Below are 18,526 nucleotides of genomic sequence, written 5' to 3' on the forward strand. Positions count from 1 at the left end.
TGTAATATGCATTTACTTATGCTTGAATCATTGTAGACACATAAATGCACTGCCGTGTTCTGATGGTCGACCGCCTGCAGGGTGCATCGTCAATGCGCTAAATATAGTTTCTGTTGTCTATATTGCGATTCTATATTGCAGAAAAGGTGTGCTGGTAGTGCAGTATAGCAAAACCCCAGAGGAAGCATGAGTGTTTCCATGGGCACATAATGCTGGTAGTATGTGCAAAAACGTACAACCAGTCTGCACCACTTTAATACTTCAGTATTATTTTACACACAACGCATTCTTAGAAGTTCAGGCCCTTTACAGTGTTACTTAGAAGACTTGATTTTTCCAATTCACCATTTGTATGACGATTAAACGAGTACATCGTGTTCATAAGTTAATGTATCAGGGTGTTTCATTTTCACACTAAGGTGCGTAAAATAGTTCCTCACTAGAGGCTGCTGTTGCGCATCTTCAGAAAGAGTAATGAGCGAAGTTCAATCAATATTTGTGACTTATCATGCGTTATTCCACTGAGGGAAGTTAAGGAGTACATTTGTGAAGTTGAGTCCATTTGAATAAAATATTTGAGTATGTTTTCTAGAAATAGAATACATTATGCTTGCTAAATAGAGATGACTGCAATCTCATTAAGAACATGTATTTTAATTTTTATACGGAAAGTAGTTTTTTTACGTTTCCATCAATCCATTTTATATTGCGTGTACCTCTCGTGGTCGCGGGTCACATTCTGAATGTGACCAGAATGCAAATTTTTTGTGCCATTTGTTTACAACTGAATGGAATTCTAACGTGGGTGATTCCGACGAGTTTGGACTGGTAGTAGTCGATCCACAGCGATCGTTCTGCCACACAATAGCTCAATGCTAACGAGGGAGAAGTACACTTCAAAGACTGTCGTTGGCTTTGACAGTGAGGATTGCTTGTTTTGCATCAAAGCAGTTGTTTTTCACTACAATAGGGCAAAATCATCCTTGCCCAGGCATTCCCTCCTGGTTTTGGAATAAAAATTTGGAATTTTGGCACCAGCTCCTTGACAAAATCCGACCAATTGAAGTCAAAGGCTAGAACTGACTAATCTAAGGGCATGTCTAAACTATGAGCATGAACTGATGAAGCCTCCTTGGATGAGACGTCTTTGTAAGATAAGACAAAACAAACAGATCGACTGAATAACCTGGAAGTATATCTATATCTATATATATATATATATGTATATGTATATATATATATATATATATATATATATATATATATATATATATATATATATATATATATATATATATATATATACATATATATATATATATATGTATATATATATATATATATATATATATATATATATATATATATATATATTTATTTATATATATATAGTACAGGGCAAAAGTTTGGACCGCCTTCAAAGGGTTTTCTTTATTTTCATGACTATTATTAGTAGATTGTCACTGAAGGCATCAAAACCATTTCAGGTGATTACCTCTTGAAGCTCATCAAGAGTATACCTAAAGTGTGCAAAGCAGTAATCAGAGCAAAGGGTGGCTATTTTGAAGAAACTAGAATTAAAACATGTGTTCTGTTATTTCACCTTTTTTGTTAAGTACATAACTCCACCAAGGCTGTCCTTTGTCACTGATTATGTTCATAACTTTTATGGACCGAATTTCTAGGCACAGTCAAGGCGTTGAGGGGATCCATTCTGGTAGCTGCAGGATTAAGTCTCTGCTTTTTGCAGATGATGTGATCCTGATGGCTTCATCTGGCCAGGATCTTCAGCTCTTACTGGATCGGTTCGCAGCCAAGTGTGAAGCGACTGGGATGGGAATCAGCACCTCCGAGTCCGAGTCCATGGTTCTCGCCCGGAAAAGGATGGAGTGCCATCTCCGGGTTAGGGAGGAGACCCTGCCCCAAGTGGAGGAGTTCAAGTACCTCGGAGTCTTGTTCACGAGTGAGGGAAGAGTGGATCGTGAGATCGACAGGCGGATCGGTGTTAACATCTTCAGTAATGCGGACGCTGTATCGATCCGTTGTGGTGAAGAAAGAGCTGAGCCGGAAGGCAAATTTCTCAATTTACCGGTCGATCTACGTTCCCATCCTCACCTATGGTCATGAGCTTTGGCTTATGACCGAAAGGACAAGATCACGGGTACAAGCAGCCGAAATGAGCTTCCTCCGCCGGGTCGCGGGTATCTCCCTTAGAGATAGGGTGAGAAGCTCTGTCATCCGGGGGGAGCTCAAAGTAAAGCCGCTGCTCCTCCACATGAAGAGGAGCCAGATGAGGTGGTTCGGGCATCTGGACAGGATGCCACCCGAACGCTTCTCTAGGGAGGTGTTTAGGGCACGTCCAACCGGTAGGAGGCCACGGGGAAGACCCAGGACACGTTGGGAAGACTATGTCTCCCGGCTGGCCCGGGAACGCCTCGGGATTCCCCGGGAAGAGCTGGACGAAGTGGCTGGGAAGTGGAAAGTCTTGGCTTCCTTGCTTGGACTGCTTCCCCCGCGACCCGACCTGATGGATGGATGGATGGATGGATGGATGGATGGATAACTCCGCCTTTAGTGACAATCTACAACGTAAATAGTCATGAAAATAAAGACAACACATCGAATGAGAAAGTGTGTCCAAACTTTGGCCTGTACTGTACACACACACACACACAAACACATATATATATATATGTATATATATATATACAGTGAGATCCACAAGTAATTGCACACCCTCCCACTTAGAAATTAGGGAGAGGTCTGAAATGTTCATCATTGATGTATTTTCACTCTAAGAGACATCTTTCAAAAAGAAAAATCCAGAAATCACATTGTATGATTTATTATGATTTATTTGTATGTTACCGGGGTTCATAAGTATTTGCACACATGAGAACATCAGTGTGAATATTTAGTGCAGAATGCAATTACAGAGGTCAAACGTTTCCTATAGTTCTTCAGCAGGTTTGCACACACAGCAACAGGGATTTTGGCCCACTCCTCCACACACATTTTCTCTAGATCTGTAAGTTTCCGGGCAGACGCTGAGCAACACAATGTTTCAGCTCCCTCCAAAGATGTCCTATATGATTTAGATCTGGAAACTGGCGAGGCTACTCTAGAACCTTGTATGCTGAGTTGGAGCCACTCATCCCGGCTGTGTGCTTCATGTTGACCCATCTTCAATGCTCTGACTGAGGGAAGGAGGTCTTTGGCCAAAATATCTCAATACATGACCCCATTCACCCATCATTCATTCACACCTGGTGGTGGTAAGCTACATCTGTAGCCACAGCTGCCCTGGGGTAGACTGACGGAAGCGTGGCTGCCAGTTTGCGCCTACGGCCCCTCCGACCACCACCAATCATTCATTCATCATTCATTCACCAGTGTGAGCGGCACCGGGGGCAAGGGTGAAGTGTCCTGCCCAAGGACACAACGGCAGCGTTTTGGATGTCAATAAGTGGGAAGCGAACCTGCAACCCTCAGGTTTCTGGCACGGCCGCTCTACCCACTACGCCATGCCGCCCCCAATAATAATAATACAGTGCACTCGTACCAAAAAGTTATATTTTGGTCTCATCTGACCACATGACGTTGTCCCATGACTCCTCTGGATTGCCATTGGCAAACTTCAGACGGGCCTGGACATGGACTGGGAACCTTCCGTGCAATGCATTGTTTTAAACCACTACGCCGCAGTGTTCAACTGATAGTAGCCTTGGAAAAAGTGGTCCAAGCTCATTCACCAGCTCCTGCTGTGTAGTTCTGGGTTGATTCCTCACTTTTCTTATCATCAGTGATGCCCCACGAGTAGAGATCTTGCATGGAGCCCGAGTCGCAGGTTGATTAGCAGTCATGATTAGCCTCTTCCATTTTCCAACAATTGCTCCAACAGTTGATCTATTCTCACCAAGCTGCTTCCCAAATGTCCCATAGCCTTTTCCAGCCTTGTGGAGCTCTACAATTTTGTCTCTGGCCTCTTTCGACAGCTCTTTGGTCTTGCCCATGGTAGCAGTTGGACCTTGACTGACTGTGGGCTGCAAAAGTGACTTTAAAGGCCTACTGAAACCCACTACTACCGACCCCGCAGTCTGATAGTTTATATATCAATGATGAAATATTAACATTGCAACACATGCCAATACGGCCTTTTTAATTTACTAAATTGCAATCTAAAATGAATGATGATGACGTGTACGCGTGACGTCATGGACTGTTAGGAAATATTAGCGCTGCGCACACACACAGCTAAAAGTCGTCTGCTTTAACCGCATAATTACACAGTATTTTGGACATATGTGTTGCTGAATCTTTTGCAATTTGTTCAATTAATATTGGAGGAGTCAAAGTAGAAAGATGGAGTTGGGAAGCTTTAGCCTTTAGCCACACAAACACACGGTGATTTCTTGTTTAAAATTCCCGGGGGTGAAGCTTTACTATGGATCAGAGCGGTCAAGCGAACATGGATCCCGACCACATGTCAACCAGCAGTTTTCGGTGAGAAAATTGTGGTAAAAAGTCACCACTTACTGGAGATCAGCTGACGTTGTGCCGCCCATAGAGCTGCCGTCGACTTCCATCAGACACTGGCCTCAAGACACCCGTGCACGCACCCTTCCAACCATCAGGTACTATTAAACTCACTAAAACACTAGCAACACAATAGAAAGATAAGGGATTTCCCAGAATTATCCTAGTAAATGTGTCTAAAAACATCTGAATCCGTCCCAATGCAATCACGTTTTTTTTTTAACTTGATTTTTTTTTTTTTTTTTTTCCTAGTCCGTCGCTATCAATATCCTCAAACACGAATCTTTCATCCTCGCTCGAATTAATGGGGAAATTGTCGTTTTCTCGGTCCGAAAAGCTCGTTTTGTTGGAGGCTCCCATTAAAAACAATGTGAGGATGTGAGGAGTCCTCAACGGGTGACGTCATCGTCTGCGACTTCCGGTAGAGGCAGGGCATTTCTCTTAGCGACCAAAAGTTGCGAACTTTATCATAGATGTTCTCTACTAAATCCTTTCAGCAAAAATATGGCAATATCGCAAAATGATCAAGTATGACACATAGAATGGACCAGCAATCCCCGTTTAAATAAGAAAATCTCATTTCAGTAGGTCTTTAATGAGCTCTAAGGTGTGGTGGGTGGGTGATTAGTTGTGGGGTCAAGGTGGACTTTTTTAAGGTAAACTGACAACTCTTTGAGAGTCATAATTATTGCTGATTCACATGTGTGCAAATACTTATGAACCCCAGTAACATACAACTAAATCATTAAAAAAATCATACAATGTTATTTCCGGATTATTCTTAGATGACGTCTCTAACAGTGGAAATACATCTATGATGAACATATATATATATATATATATATATATATATATATATATATATATATATATATATATATATATATATACATATGTATATATATATATATATATATATATATATATACATATGTATATATATATATATATATATATATTTATATATATATATATATATATATATACATATGTACACAAATATGTGTGTGTATACATATATATATACTGTACACATATATACATATATATGTATATATATTCTTAAGATAATCTTTTTCCCCGATCATCATTGCAGCTTCCCTTAGATTGCCTGTGTGGCTTATATCTAATAGCTGTAGCAGTTATTTGTAGACTGGATGTTTCTGCTCAGCCTTATGTGGTCAAACAACCTGAGATGCACTTTATTGTCTTCATCATATTTTCCATTGCCAGTGACAGACTTCATATGTTTACATATATACAGTACAGTATATGTATGTTTACATGGTTGCAAGAAAGCACTTGAGAGGCGATGATCACACATAAACAATTACCTTACAACGGAATAAGCAATGTCATGAAATTACTTAATTTACCCAAGGATGTTTTATGATGCCAAAGTGATGCATCCAATTATTACATCCAATAAGGATAAAAATGTGTGCAGCTGTACCTAATGTTGTGTCTGTATACACTTTGTACATCAAAGATCAGGAAAAATCATCAAGAGAAATGCTGGCTCGGTCCACAGTTACTTAGAAAATACCTATTACTGTACATGCCATCATTGTGTCCAATGTGCAGCCTCAGAGGAAGTCATGTGCTGGACGTCTGTGTGATGCTCCTCTGGCTGCTCGTGCTCTTGATGACAAAGGTAGACGAGTTGCTCTTGTGACTGGAGTCCAAGTCGTGCTCGCAGCGGCACCGCGAGGACTTGAGGTAGCGCGCAGAGCAGCAGAAGAAGTTCTGCCTAAAGTCTTGAAAGAGGTGACCCGCGAAGCACATGTAGATCCAAGGGTTGCAGCAGCTGTTGAGGCTGGCCAGCAGCATGGAGATGATGAACGGCATGGCTGTGGGACGACACAGGTCGGATAAGTTTAAAGGGGAACATTATCACCAAACCTATGCAAGCGTCAATATATACCTTGATGTTGCAGAAAAAAGACCATGTATTTTTTTAACCGATTTCCGAACCCTAAATGGGTGAATTTTGGCAAATTAAACGCCTTTCTGTTTATCGGTCTTTTAGCGATGACGTCAGAATGTGACGTCACCGAGGTAACACACCCGCCATATTCATTTTCACATTACAAACACCGGGTCTCAGCTCTGTTATTTTCCGTTTTTTCAACTATTTTTTGGAACCTTGGAGACATCATGCCTCGTCGGTGTGTTGTCGGAGGGTGTAACAACACTAACAGGGAGGGATTCAAGTTGCACCACTGGCAAGAAATCTGCCGCCAGACCCCCATTTAATGTGCCAGAGTGTCTTCACATTTGACCGGCGATGCTAAAACAGACATGGCACAGAGATGTATGGATAACCTGCAGATGCATTTGCAACGATAAAGTCAACAAAATCACAAAGGTGAGTTTTGTTGATGTTGTTGATTTATGTGCTAATCAGACATATTTGGTCACGGCATGACTGCCAGCTAATCGATGCTAACATACTACGCTAATCGATGCTAACATGCTATTTACGCTAGCTGTATGTACATTTGAAACTAGATACCCACATTTAATGCGAAACAAACACTTACCAATCGACGGATTTAAGTTGCTCCAGTGTCACAAGATGCGAAAGTCCTGATCGTTTGGTCTGCACATTTTACCGGCGATGCTAATAAGGCAGCCATGCTATGGGCCACTTTATTAGGTACACCCACGCTATGGCCGAATAGCGTCAATAGCTACTCGCACAATAGCTTCAATTTCTTCTTCAATTTCGTTTTCGCTATCTGCCTCCATACTCCGACCCTCTGTTTCAATACATGCGTAATCTGTTGAATCGCTTAAGCCGCTAAAATCCGAGTCTGAATCCGAGCTAATCTCGCTATATCTTGCTGTGGTAACCGCCATGTTGTTTGTATTGGCAGCACTGTATGACGTCACAGGGAAATGGATAGTGGTTTCGAAGATAGCGAAAACAAGGCACTTAAAAGCTTTATTTCGGGATATTCCGGGACCGGTAAAATTTTGAAAGAAAATTCAAAAAATACAACAAGCCACTGGGAACTGATTTTTATTGTTTTTAACCCTTTTGAAATTGTGATAATGTTCCCCTTTAACTATAAGACGTGTTTACAAAACTTGGAGAAGAAAAATTGTCATTAAAAAATACCATTGGGAATAATGAGAGGTGATCTGTTCCAGGTTTAAACTGTGGCTGTCATCAAGCACTTTGACTTTTCACATGACGCTATTTGTGTATCAAGAACCAAGTGGGTAAAAAATTCAACAAATATTTAAAACATTTTAAAAATGTATCATTAGTCAATTCAATGGATAATAATGAAAGCACTAATTAATTCAATTGTGAAATAATACAATTTTGAAATAATTAATGAAGTAATGCAAAGTGTAATTACCGTATTTCCTTGAATTGCCGCCAGGGCGATCAATTAATTTAAAACCTCTTCTCAATCCTGCGTTTACCAAAGGCATGCGGTAAAAGTAAGCATGCGCTAATTATTCTAAAACCTCTTCTCACTCCTGCGCTTACCAAAGGCCTGCAGTAAAAGTAAGCATGCGCTAATTAATTTAAAACCTCTTCTCACTCCGGCACTTACCAAAGGCGTGTAGTAAAAAATTGAGTGTGATGTAAGCTTGGACCTTAAATCCTACTGAATAGCTCTTAGTCTTCTTCCTTTTATGCGATTTCAAATTACCAGTATTGAAATCAGACTCCTCCATTTTGAAAATGATGACAGGGGAAGTGTCACTCGTGACATCACGAGTTTGACCAGGCGGTAATACTGAGCATGCGCTAATTATTTTGCGAAGCGAGTTTGACCCGGCAGTAATTCAAGGCAGGCGCATACTATATGCCCTGCGGCAATTCAAGGAGATATGGTAATATTATTTAAATTATGACATTTTTAACTCATTTAATGACACATTTAATTACACATTTATGTATTTCATTCCAATTATAATGCATTAATGACAGAAAGTAAATAAAATACTTAAATACCTAAGTAAGTATAGTTTAAATGTATTTTTTTTTTAATTTGTCCAGTTTGGCCGTCCATTTTTTGAAAGAAGTGTGACAAAACAATGATAATGATAATAACAAATGTAATAATACTAATGATAATGATGTATCTGTGTTCTGTCTGTCTATATGCAATGGCGGAAATTCAAAATATTTGACTATTAAGGCTCAACGTTTAGAATAAACTATATATTTTTTAATCCATACCATAACCATTTTTGGGGAAACCTGAACAATTCAGAGGTCGCCCAGTATCCTGGAATGAGTTACATTCCTTATATGTGAAGACTCTTCTTCGGCATTGTAATGCCGGTGTGGTTTTCCCGTGGATGCGTCGAAGCAGAACACAGCATAGGTAAGATAAAGGGTATTTAATAACAAAAGTCTATGAACAAAAATACTGGTGTAAAGAGAAAAAGTAAACAAAAGACGCTAGCGTGAAAGCTAGGATAAAACAAGGAAAACTAGAACTTGGTACGAGGACACAAAAGAGTAAACAAAACATTTAGCATGAAAGCTAGACAATAAAGTGGCTTGGCGTGAGAGCTAGCGAGAAAATACATACGAATGATGAGAGTCGTCACTGATGCGCGTGGGCAAATTAGGATCCGAGAATGAGTGAACAGAAAAGGTGAGCTTAAATAGGAGGGTGATAATTATTAGCAGGTGTGCGGGGCGAGACTAGCAGGTGGACTGATGTGTAACCATAGTGATGGATAAAAACAGGAAATAAACGGGTCAGACAGAGAATGAAAAAACAAACACGTGAAGATCTGAGCAGCAGATCGCAACAGTATTCCCCCCCAACAAAAGACAGATACCAGATGTCTTAAAAAACAAACAAAACTTGAACCCCCTCCCCAAAACCAGAAAGTTCACAAACGAAGGGAGGGCGGAGGGAGGCCACGGTGGAGGGTCGCCAGATCGCATGTCCCCGAATCCACCGAGGACACATCATGTGGCGGCGGCGGGTGGAACGCTGCTGCCGAAAAAGTTTTGGCGGGCGACCTCGAAAAGGCCACATTAGTGGCCGCCTCGCAGGATGAGGTGCCCGGCGAGGCGGACGACCCGGGCACGGCCACATCCGTGGCCGACATGGAGGAGGGAGTATCTGGCGAGGAGGATGACCTCGCAGAGGCCACGCCCGTGGTCGACGTGGTGGACGACGCCTCAGCACCGAAATCCCAGCAGGCGAGGGTACGGGGACTGCAGCCAAAGCAGGCCCGAGTGCAGCTGGCGAGGATGATGCGGGTGCTGCAGCCGAAGAAGGCGTCGGAGGCGGCCTGGGAGCCGCAGGAGTCGTCGGAGGCGGCCTGGGAGCCGCAGGAGTCGTCGGAGGCGGCCTGGGAGCCGCAGGAGTCGTCGGAGGCGGCCTGGGAGCCGCAGGAGTCGTCGGAGGCGGCCTGGGAGCCGCAGGAGTCGTCGGTGGTGCTGGTGTGGGCTCCAGCCCCGTCGTCGACGCTGGTGTGGGCTCCAGCCCCGTCGTCGACGCTGGTGTGGGCTCCAGCCCCGTCGTCGGCGCTGGTGTGGGCTCCAGCCCCGCCGTCGGCGCTGGTGTGGGCTCCAGCCCCGCCGTCGGCGCTGGTGTGGGCTCCAGCCCCGCCGTCGGCGCTGGTGTGGGCTCCAGCCCCGTCGTCGGCGCTGGTGTGGGCTCCAGCCCCGTCGTCGGCGGTGCTTGGCGGCGCGGAGCTGGCACCGGTGCTTGGCGGCACGGAGCTGGCACCGGTACCTGTCGTGGTGCTGGTACCGGAGTGGGCTCCAGCTTAGGAACTGGTGCTGGCGTGAGAACCAGTTTAGAGTCTGAAACTGGCGTGAGAACAAGGCTAGAAACATTTTCTGGTGTGAAAACCAGGTCAGAGTCATGTGCTGGTGTGAGAACCAGACTGGGAGCAGGTGTCGGCTTCAGCCGAGGAGCAGGTGTCGGCTTCAGCCGAGGAGCAGGTGTCGGCTTCAGCCGAGGAGCAGGTGTCGGCTTCAGCCGAGGAGCAGGTGTCGGCTTCAGCCGAGGAGCAGGCACAGGGGTCTGCCGAGGAGAACTAGGGGACTGGCTGTGAGCAGGACTAGGACTATGATGAGTGATAAGACAAACACTAGGACTCGGGCAAGGACTTGAGAGAGGACCAGGACTTACAATCACACTAGTGCTTTGAGAAGGGCTTGGGCAACGACCAGGACTTACAGTCATACCAGGGCTTGGGCAAGAACTAGGACAAACGGTCAAACTAGGGCTTGGGCAAGGACTGGGACTAACAATCAAACTGGTGCTCGGGCAAGGACTAGGACAAAGACTAGGACTTACAGTAACACTGGGGCTCGGACAAGAACTTGGGTAAGGACTAGGGTTCGGACTAAGACCACGAGGGGAATCAGTACTAATATTACAAAGGCAAGAAACAAGACTCGGGACCGGACTCGAAACAGGACTCGGACTACGGATCAGTCTACGAGTGGAACTAGGACTACGACGACTACGAGAAAGACTAGGACTACAACTAGAATCAGAACGGAAACTCGGACCAGGACTTGGACTACGACTCAGTCTACAAGTCGGTCTACGAGTAGGACTAGAGCATGGGCTACGAAGAAGGCTGGGACTCGAACTCTGAGAGAGACTGTGACTAAAACTAGAACTAGGGCACGGACGGAACACAGGTGGAGGAGGTCTAAGAGGGCGTGACTTGACCGGGGAGAACACCGGTGGAGGAGGTCTAGGAGGCCGTAGTGGCTTAACAGGTTTAACAGGGGTGAACACCGGTGGTGGAGGTCTAGGAGGCTTAGTAGTAATACTGGCCCTCCCCTCGAGACCCGGATTCCAGACGGGGTCCCGTTGGATAGAGGCTGACCGTAAGGGCGGGCGGTGGGAGGTTTGGAGGAGGGCAGACTCCACCCCATTAGTCTGTATGAGGAGAGGATTGTTCTGAGCAGCAAGAAATTTCTCCTCCAGCTCCAGTTCAATCAAAACTCTCCTGTACCACTCGTCCATCCAGGCAGGACTATATTTTTCTAGGTCAGTTTCAAAATCAGGTGACGTAGGGGTAGGACGTGAAATAGGCTGAGATGTGGGCGGGGCCAAAGTAATGGGAGGCTGATCTTGACAATTAACAATATACTGAGGGTGACTAGAATCAATATAAATGTCCTGATACTGTGTGAAAGTATTATTACTGTCCAAGTTTTTGGAAAATGGCTGAGATATATCGTCCACAATAAAAAAATCTTCTGAAAAAATGTCATCAACAGAGGCCGGTGTTGCGTCACCGGTGGGCGTTCCCCAAATGACGTCATCGCTTGTGTCAGAAAAAGTGTCATGGCAGCTTAAGGAATGATTTGAAAAAAAACAAGCAGGATTACCGGTAATGACGGGTGAATCCTGGACGGGGTGAAACTTGCTGTGTCCATGGGGAGGAATAAGTGGTGCTGGAACATTACTGCCGCGCGGGGGACCTCTCCACTGGACCCCCCGCTTCTTCGGGGCAGCGCGAACGGCTTCGGAGGAGACTTCAGGCCCACAGTCGAGTCTTTCCTGCTCCCAAGCCACGAGCTCCAACCACAACCCTAAGTCGAAGGGTTCCTCCCGTGGTTTCGACGCGGAAAAACAACTTGATGCTCGGATCCTACTGTGAAGACTCTTCTTCGGCATTGTAATGCCGGTGTGGTTTTCCCGTGGATGCGTCGAAGCAGAACACAGCATAGGTAAGATAAAGGGTATTTAATAACAAAAGTCTATGAACAAAAATACTGGTGTAAAGAGAAAAAGTAAACAAAAGACGCTAGCGTGAAAGCTAGGATAAAACAAGGAAAACTAGAACTTGGTACGAGGACACAAAAGAGTAAACAAAACATTTAGCATGAAAGCTAGACAATAAAGTGGCTTGGCGTGAGAGCTAGCGAGAAAATACATACGAATGATGAGAGTCGTCACTGATGCGCGTGGGCAAATTAGGATCCGAGAATGAGTGAACAGAAAAGGTGAGCTTAAATAGGAGGGTGATAATTATTAGCAGGTGTGCGGGGCGAGACTAGCAGGTGGACTGATGTGTAACCATAGTGATGGATAAAAACAGGAAATAAACGGGTCAGACAGAGAATGAAAAAACAAACACGTGAAGATCTGAGCAGCAGATCGCAACATTATATTTAATACTGAGAAGTGACAATGCTTATTTTAAATAAATACCCTTCTTGAAAAAAATACAACGTATTTATTTTCCATATTTTTGGATTAAACAGTTCAAAGGTGAACCAGACTTTTGGCACTGGTCTAGTTGATCTTATATTTAATACAGAGCAGGGATTCCAATGCAAAATTAATGTGTATTAAAACACTTCTCATTGTACTTTTTTATTAATTATCTCAGTCACACAGGAACTTTTTTTTTTAATTCAAACCATTTTGAGGTCAACCATAACCAGTTTTATTAAACCTAAAATATGATACAGAGCAATGTTTCAAATCCACGATGATGTATGAGCACACTTCTCTTTTAATACTTAACTTGTTTTCATTTTGTCTCTCTTCCAGTTTCTGTCAGTTCTAGTTCGTCAATGGTTGAACAGTGTTGTGGGGGGGACCATTTATGCAAATATTTCCTGCTTGGCAACAAAGCGGTTGAGTAAATCTGAGAAGGAGAAAGCGAAGGAATGCTGCTTTTGCTGTATTATTTAATATGTAATTGTAGATTATTGCTAAGATGTATTTTCATTATGTCTGAATGAATTTGCATTGTCGTTTTCCTGAAATGTCAGATAAAAAACATAATAACAGCAAAGCATAATGGCATGTTTATCAAATACGTTTTGTGGATGCCAAGTAAACAGTTGTTGTTAGGTGATTATTGGGCTTTATTAGGGTTGTCTCAATACCAATATTTTGGTACCAGTACAGGTACCAAAATACAAAAAATGGCATTATTGGCTTTATTTTCACAAAAAAACACTTAACATAAGTTTCTTATTGCGTTTAAAGAACAATTCCGTCCTTAAAAAATAGTGGACATACAAGACAATTTCTCTTTTAATAGTAAGTAAGCAAAGAAAGGCTCCTAGTTAGTCTGCTGATGTATGCAGTAATATATGGTGCCATTTCTCATTCTATTATTTTGTCAAAATCCACTTGTTCATTTACTGTTAATATCTGGTAATTTTCTGTTTTAACATGTTCTATCTACACTTCTGTTAAAATGTAATAATCACTTATTCTTTGGATGTTTGGATACTTTTCATTAGTTTTAGATGACACCACAAATGTAGGTATCAATCCGATACCAATCAGTTACAGGATCACACATTGGTCATATTCAAAGTCCCCATGTGTCCTGGGACGTATTTACTGAGTTTATAAATATAACATGAATTTTAAAATAAGGAAAGAAGATTTTGGGACAATAAAAAATATTGATGTAATCATAGTAGTATCGAGTAGATATGCTACTGCACATTACACCTTTATTGTCAGTTTTAGCTCAAACTGCGTCCATCCTCACTTTTCTGTCTACAAACTGTGTCTGCTTGTAAGTACTCTGTAATTGTGCACTGCCGAACATGCTCCTCTGCACTTAAACCCGTCATAACGTGACGGACACCATCATGCCCGCTAAATAAATTAATAAATAAATCAACCGAGAACCGGTACTTTTCAAACGGATTATAGTACCGTTTTTGATTCATTAGTATCGCGATACTATACGAGTACCGGTATACCGTACAACTCTAATGCCTATTGAACACTGAATGCAGATCAATACCAGCCAGTTTGAGTCACCAGGCTCAGCAGGGGAATGTTTTTTCACACCTTGTGTTTCTGATAGCTTTCACTTCGTAGTCAAAGCGTCTAAATGTGAAATCCACGCTAAATGCGTCGATTTCGCCATGCAATTACTGCCATTAAAAATAATGATAATGATTTTGAAGACGACGATGATGGTGATGATCATAATGATGATAATGAGGATGATGAAGCCGAGCCAAAGAGCAAATGAGATGTTGCGCCAGAAAAGGGCAGAAGGAGGCCATTTTAACACTTGACAATTGGACAGGCTGGAGAAGGAAATTGCAAAAAGGGAGTCAAGTGGAGCTGTGTGAAGCATCGCTGAAAAAGAACATCCGCTTTGCCAAAGCTTGCATTTGTCATACTCAGTGGACACAAGTATCGGGATGCACGGCCGCACACAAAGTGAAAATGTGGATATTTCCTAAAACGTGGCTGATGGGGCGAACAGTTTTGAGTGCCCAAACTAAACTGCATGAGAACAATGCTGCAAGTTGGAACGAGAAAACTTTAGCCAGTAAGTTAACCTAGCTATCAACAGGAGGGATATCCTTTTTGTAGCCCATAAGAACATTGTTGGCATGAAAAGTTAATGTTTGCTTTATGTTTTTGGTAAAAACTTGACTAAAATAATGTTTTTTAATAATGTAATAATGTATGTCTTACACATGGGTGTCCCAATACAACTTTTCACTATACCGATACCGATAATTGAGCACATTGGGTATTGGCCAATACCAGGATTGATCCGATATCATATCAGCACACATCATGCATCCTTTTATTAGTTTGAAGATGAATGTTAGAATAGGCTTGAATTAATCAAACAGAAAACAATGGTAGGTATGAAAAACACTAACATATTTTTAGTAACAACCCTTGGCTACTTTGTATATGTAAGTAATTTGTATGTGTTAGTCATGTGTATGTGTAAGTAACTCTGTATGTGTAAGTAACTTTGCATGTGTAAGTAACTTGTATGTGTAAGTAATTTGTATGTTTAAATAATATCTATGTGCAATTAACTTGTATGTGTAAGTAATTTGTATGTGTAAGTGACTTGTATGTGGAAGTAAATTGAATGGGTAACTAACTTGTATGTGAAAGTAATTTGTATGGGTAAGTAACTTTGTATGTGTAAGTAACTTGTATGTGGAAGTAATTTGTATGTGTAAGTAACTTATATGTGGAAGTAACTTGTATGCGTATGTAATGTGTAGGTAAATAACTTTGTATGTGTAAGTAATTGTTATGAGTAAGTAATTTGTATGTGTAAATAACTATGTACAGTATGTGTAAGTAACCTCTATTTGTAAGTAATTTGTATGTGTAAGTAATTTGTATGTGTAAGTAATTTGTATATGTAAGTAACTTGTGTGCGTATGTAATGTGTAGGTAAGTAACTTTATATAGGTAAGTAACTTGTATGCGTATGTAATGTGTAGGTAAGTAACTTTGTATGTGTAAGTAATTGTTATGTGTAAGTAACTTGTATGTGTAAATAACTATGTATGTGTAAGTAACTTGTATGTGTAAGTAATTTGTATGTGTAAATAACTTCTATGTGCAATTAACCTGTATGTGTAAGTAATTGTTATGTGTAAGTAACTTGTACGTATAAATAACTATGTATGTGTAAGTAACTTGTATGTGTAAGTCATTTGTATGTGTAAGTAATTTGTATAGGTAAGTAACTTGTATGCGTATGTAATGTGTAGGAAAGTAACTTTGTATGTGTAAGTAACTTGTATGTGTAAGTAACGAGTATGTGTAAATAACTATGTATGTGTAAGTGAAGTGAAGTGAAGTGAAGTGAAGTATATTTATATAGCGCTTTTTCTCAAAGTGACTCAAAGCGCTTCACACAGTGAAACCCAATATCTAATTTTTACATTTAAACCAGTGTGGGTGTCACTGGGAGCAGGTGGGTAAAGTGTATTGCCCAAGGACACAACGGCAGTGACTAGGATTGTGCAAGCGGGGATCGAACCTACAACCCTCAAGTTGCTGGCACGACCGCTCTACCATTCGAGCTATACCCTGTATGTGTAAGTAATTTGTATGTGTAAATAATGTCTATGTGCAAGTAACCTGTACGTGTAAGTAATTTGTATGGGTAAGTAACTTGTACGCGTAAGTAACTTGTATGTGTAAGTAATTCTTATAGGTAAGTAACTTGAATGCTTATGTAATGCGTAGGTAAGTAATCTTGTATGTGTAAGTAACTTTTATGTGTAAGTAACTTGTATGTGTAAGTAATTTGTGTGTGTAAGTAACTTGTTTGTGTAACTGATGTGGAGGCGTAAGTAACTTTGTATGTGTAAGTAACTTGTATGTGTAAGTAATTTGTATGTGTAAGTAACTTTATGTGTAATTAATTTGTATGTGTAAATAACTTGTATGTGTAAGTAATTTGCATGTGTAAGTAATGTGTATGTGTAAGAAACTTGTATGTGTAAGTAATTTGTATGTGTAAATAACTTGTATGTGTAAGTAATTTGCATGTGTAAGTAATGTGTATGTGTAAGAAACTTGTATTTGTAAATAACATGTATGTGTAAGTAGGGCTGGGCAATATGGCCTTTTATTAATATCTCGAAATGTTTAGGCAATGTCACGATACAGGATATACATCTCGATATTTTGGCTTAGCCTTGAATGGACTCTTGATGCATATAATCACAGCAGTATGATGATTCTATGTGTCTACATTAAAACATTCTTGTTCATACTGCATTAATATATGCTCATTGTAAACTTTCATGCAGAGATGGAAATCACAACTAAGTCAATTGACCAAAACTGTATTTATTAAACAGTTATTAAGCAGTGGCACAGCAAACATTCATGTAATTTCAAAACAGAAAGTGCAAGATTGCCAAACATTTTAAAACAAGCTAATAGTGCACTTTTGTGCATGATGTCACTAAGATGACATATCAAAACTACACTAAATTAAGTGCACTTTTTTGTACAGAACGCCACTGCAATTGATTAAAACAAATAAAGTGCACTTTTCTGCATGATGTCACACAATATGTTTCAATAACTGTCAAATAAAAATGAGCTGCATAATAGGAAATCAAATTGTGTATGTCCTTCGCTATGTGGTAGGTTACTGCGGACGTTATCTCCTTCTGTTGTTGACTATTTGTTTCATACGGTGTTAATCTAGAAATGGGTGCTTGGGCATTTTGTTGGTGTGGCACAGGCCACAAATGATGACCTGCGGAGTTTCAAGCACTCTTCCTACTCTAGCGGGTGACTTTTCAAATAGAATAGAATAGAATAGAATAGAATAGAATAGAATAGAATAGAATAGAAAGTACTTTATTGATCCCTGTGATCAATAAAGTACTACTAATGATGCTGCATTAGTAGTAATGCTACTTTTTGTAGCCATAATACTTGACATATTACGGTTGTCTGTTCAACATCTTCCCAGTTGAAGCCAAACCACCGCCAGATGATGGACACCGTTCTGTTTTTCTTGGGAATTAATTATTCTTCCTTCATTTGTTACCAGATTCGCATTTTATTTCTCTCATATTACCACTAGGTAATAAGTCTTAGCATGGAGGCAAGCATAAACAGAACCATTACAGAAGTCGTTAGATGTTGTATCAAGACAAATTAGAAGCAGGGAACAAAAAACAGTAAGCTACAAACATCTAATGAAAATATAGCCTACCGCTACGCTGCAAAGATACGACACGACAGGTAGCAACGACAAGAGCGACATGTGGCAACGACAATAATCCAGCAACAGGCGGGAGGACAAAAACAGACTCAAATAGAAGTGGGCTGATTGACACCAGGTGTGGCCAGGTGCCAATCAGCCGCAGCTGAGGGGAAAACAGAACACATGGAGACAAAACGGAAGCCGAACCAAAATAAGAGTGCTGACAGGAACTAAGGACAGGAAATACTAAACACACAGAGGAAAAACTAAAACCCAAACAAACTGTCAGGGCCAAGCCTGACATAACACCTACGATATAGTCATTTTCTGTATCGCACAGACAAACCCGCTATTTATCGAATATATTCGATATACTCGATACATTTTCTTATGTATAAGTAATTTGCATTTGTAAGTAATGTGTATGTGTAAGTAATTTGTATGTATCTCCAAGTAACTTGTATGTGTAAGTAACCTATATCTATAAGTAACCTGTATGTGTAAGTTACTTGTATGTGACATGCTCAGTGGCCTCGTGGTTAGA

At 41.2% G+C, this 18,526-nt stretch overlaps 1 protein-coding gene across 1 annotated transcript in view; it reads right to left on the reverse strand.

Moving 5' to 3' along the window:
• Positions 1–5,709: 5,709 nt before the first annotated feature.
• Positions 5,710–18,526, reverse strand: part of oxtra (oxytocin receptor a) — a 28,204-nt gene continuing 15,387 nt past the window's right edge. Inside the window, exon 2 of the mRNA XM_061922694.1 lies at positions 5,710–6,386. Coding sequence (XP_061778678.1) covers positions 6,133–6,386 — 254 coding nt within the window. The 3' untranslated portion in view covers positions 5,710–6,132. The remainder of the gene's footprint in view (positions 6,387–18,526) is intronic.

The sequence above is a fragment of the Nerophis ophidion genome, linkage group LG16 (assembly GCF_033978795.1).
Source record: "Nerophis ophidion isolate RoL-2023_Sa linkage group LG16, RoL_Noph_v1.0, whole genome shotgun sequence".
Taxonomy (NCBI): Eukaryota; Metazoa; Chordata; class Actinopteri; order Syngnathiformes; family Syngnathidae; genus Nerophis; species Nerophis ophidion.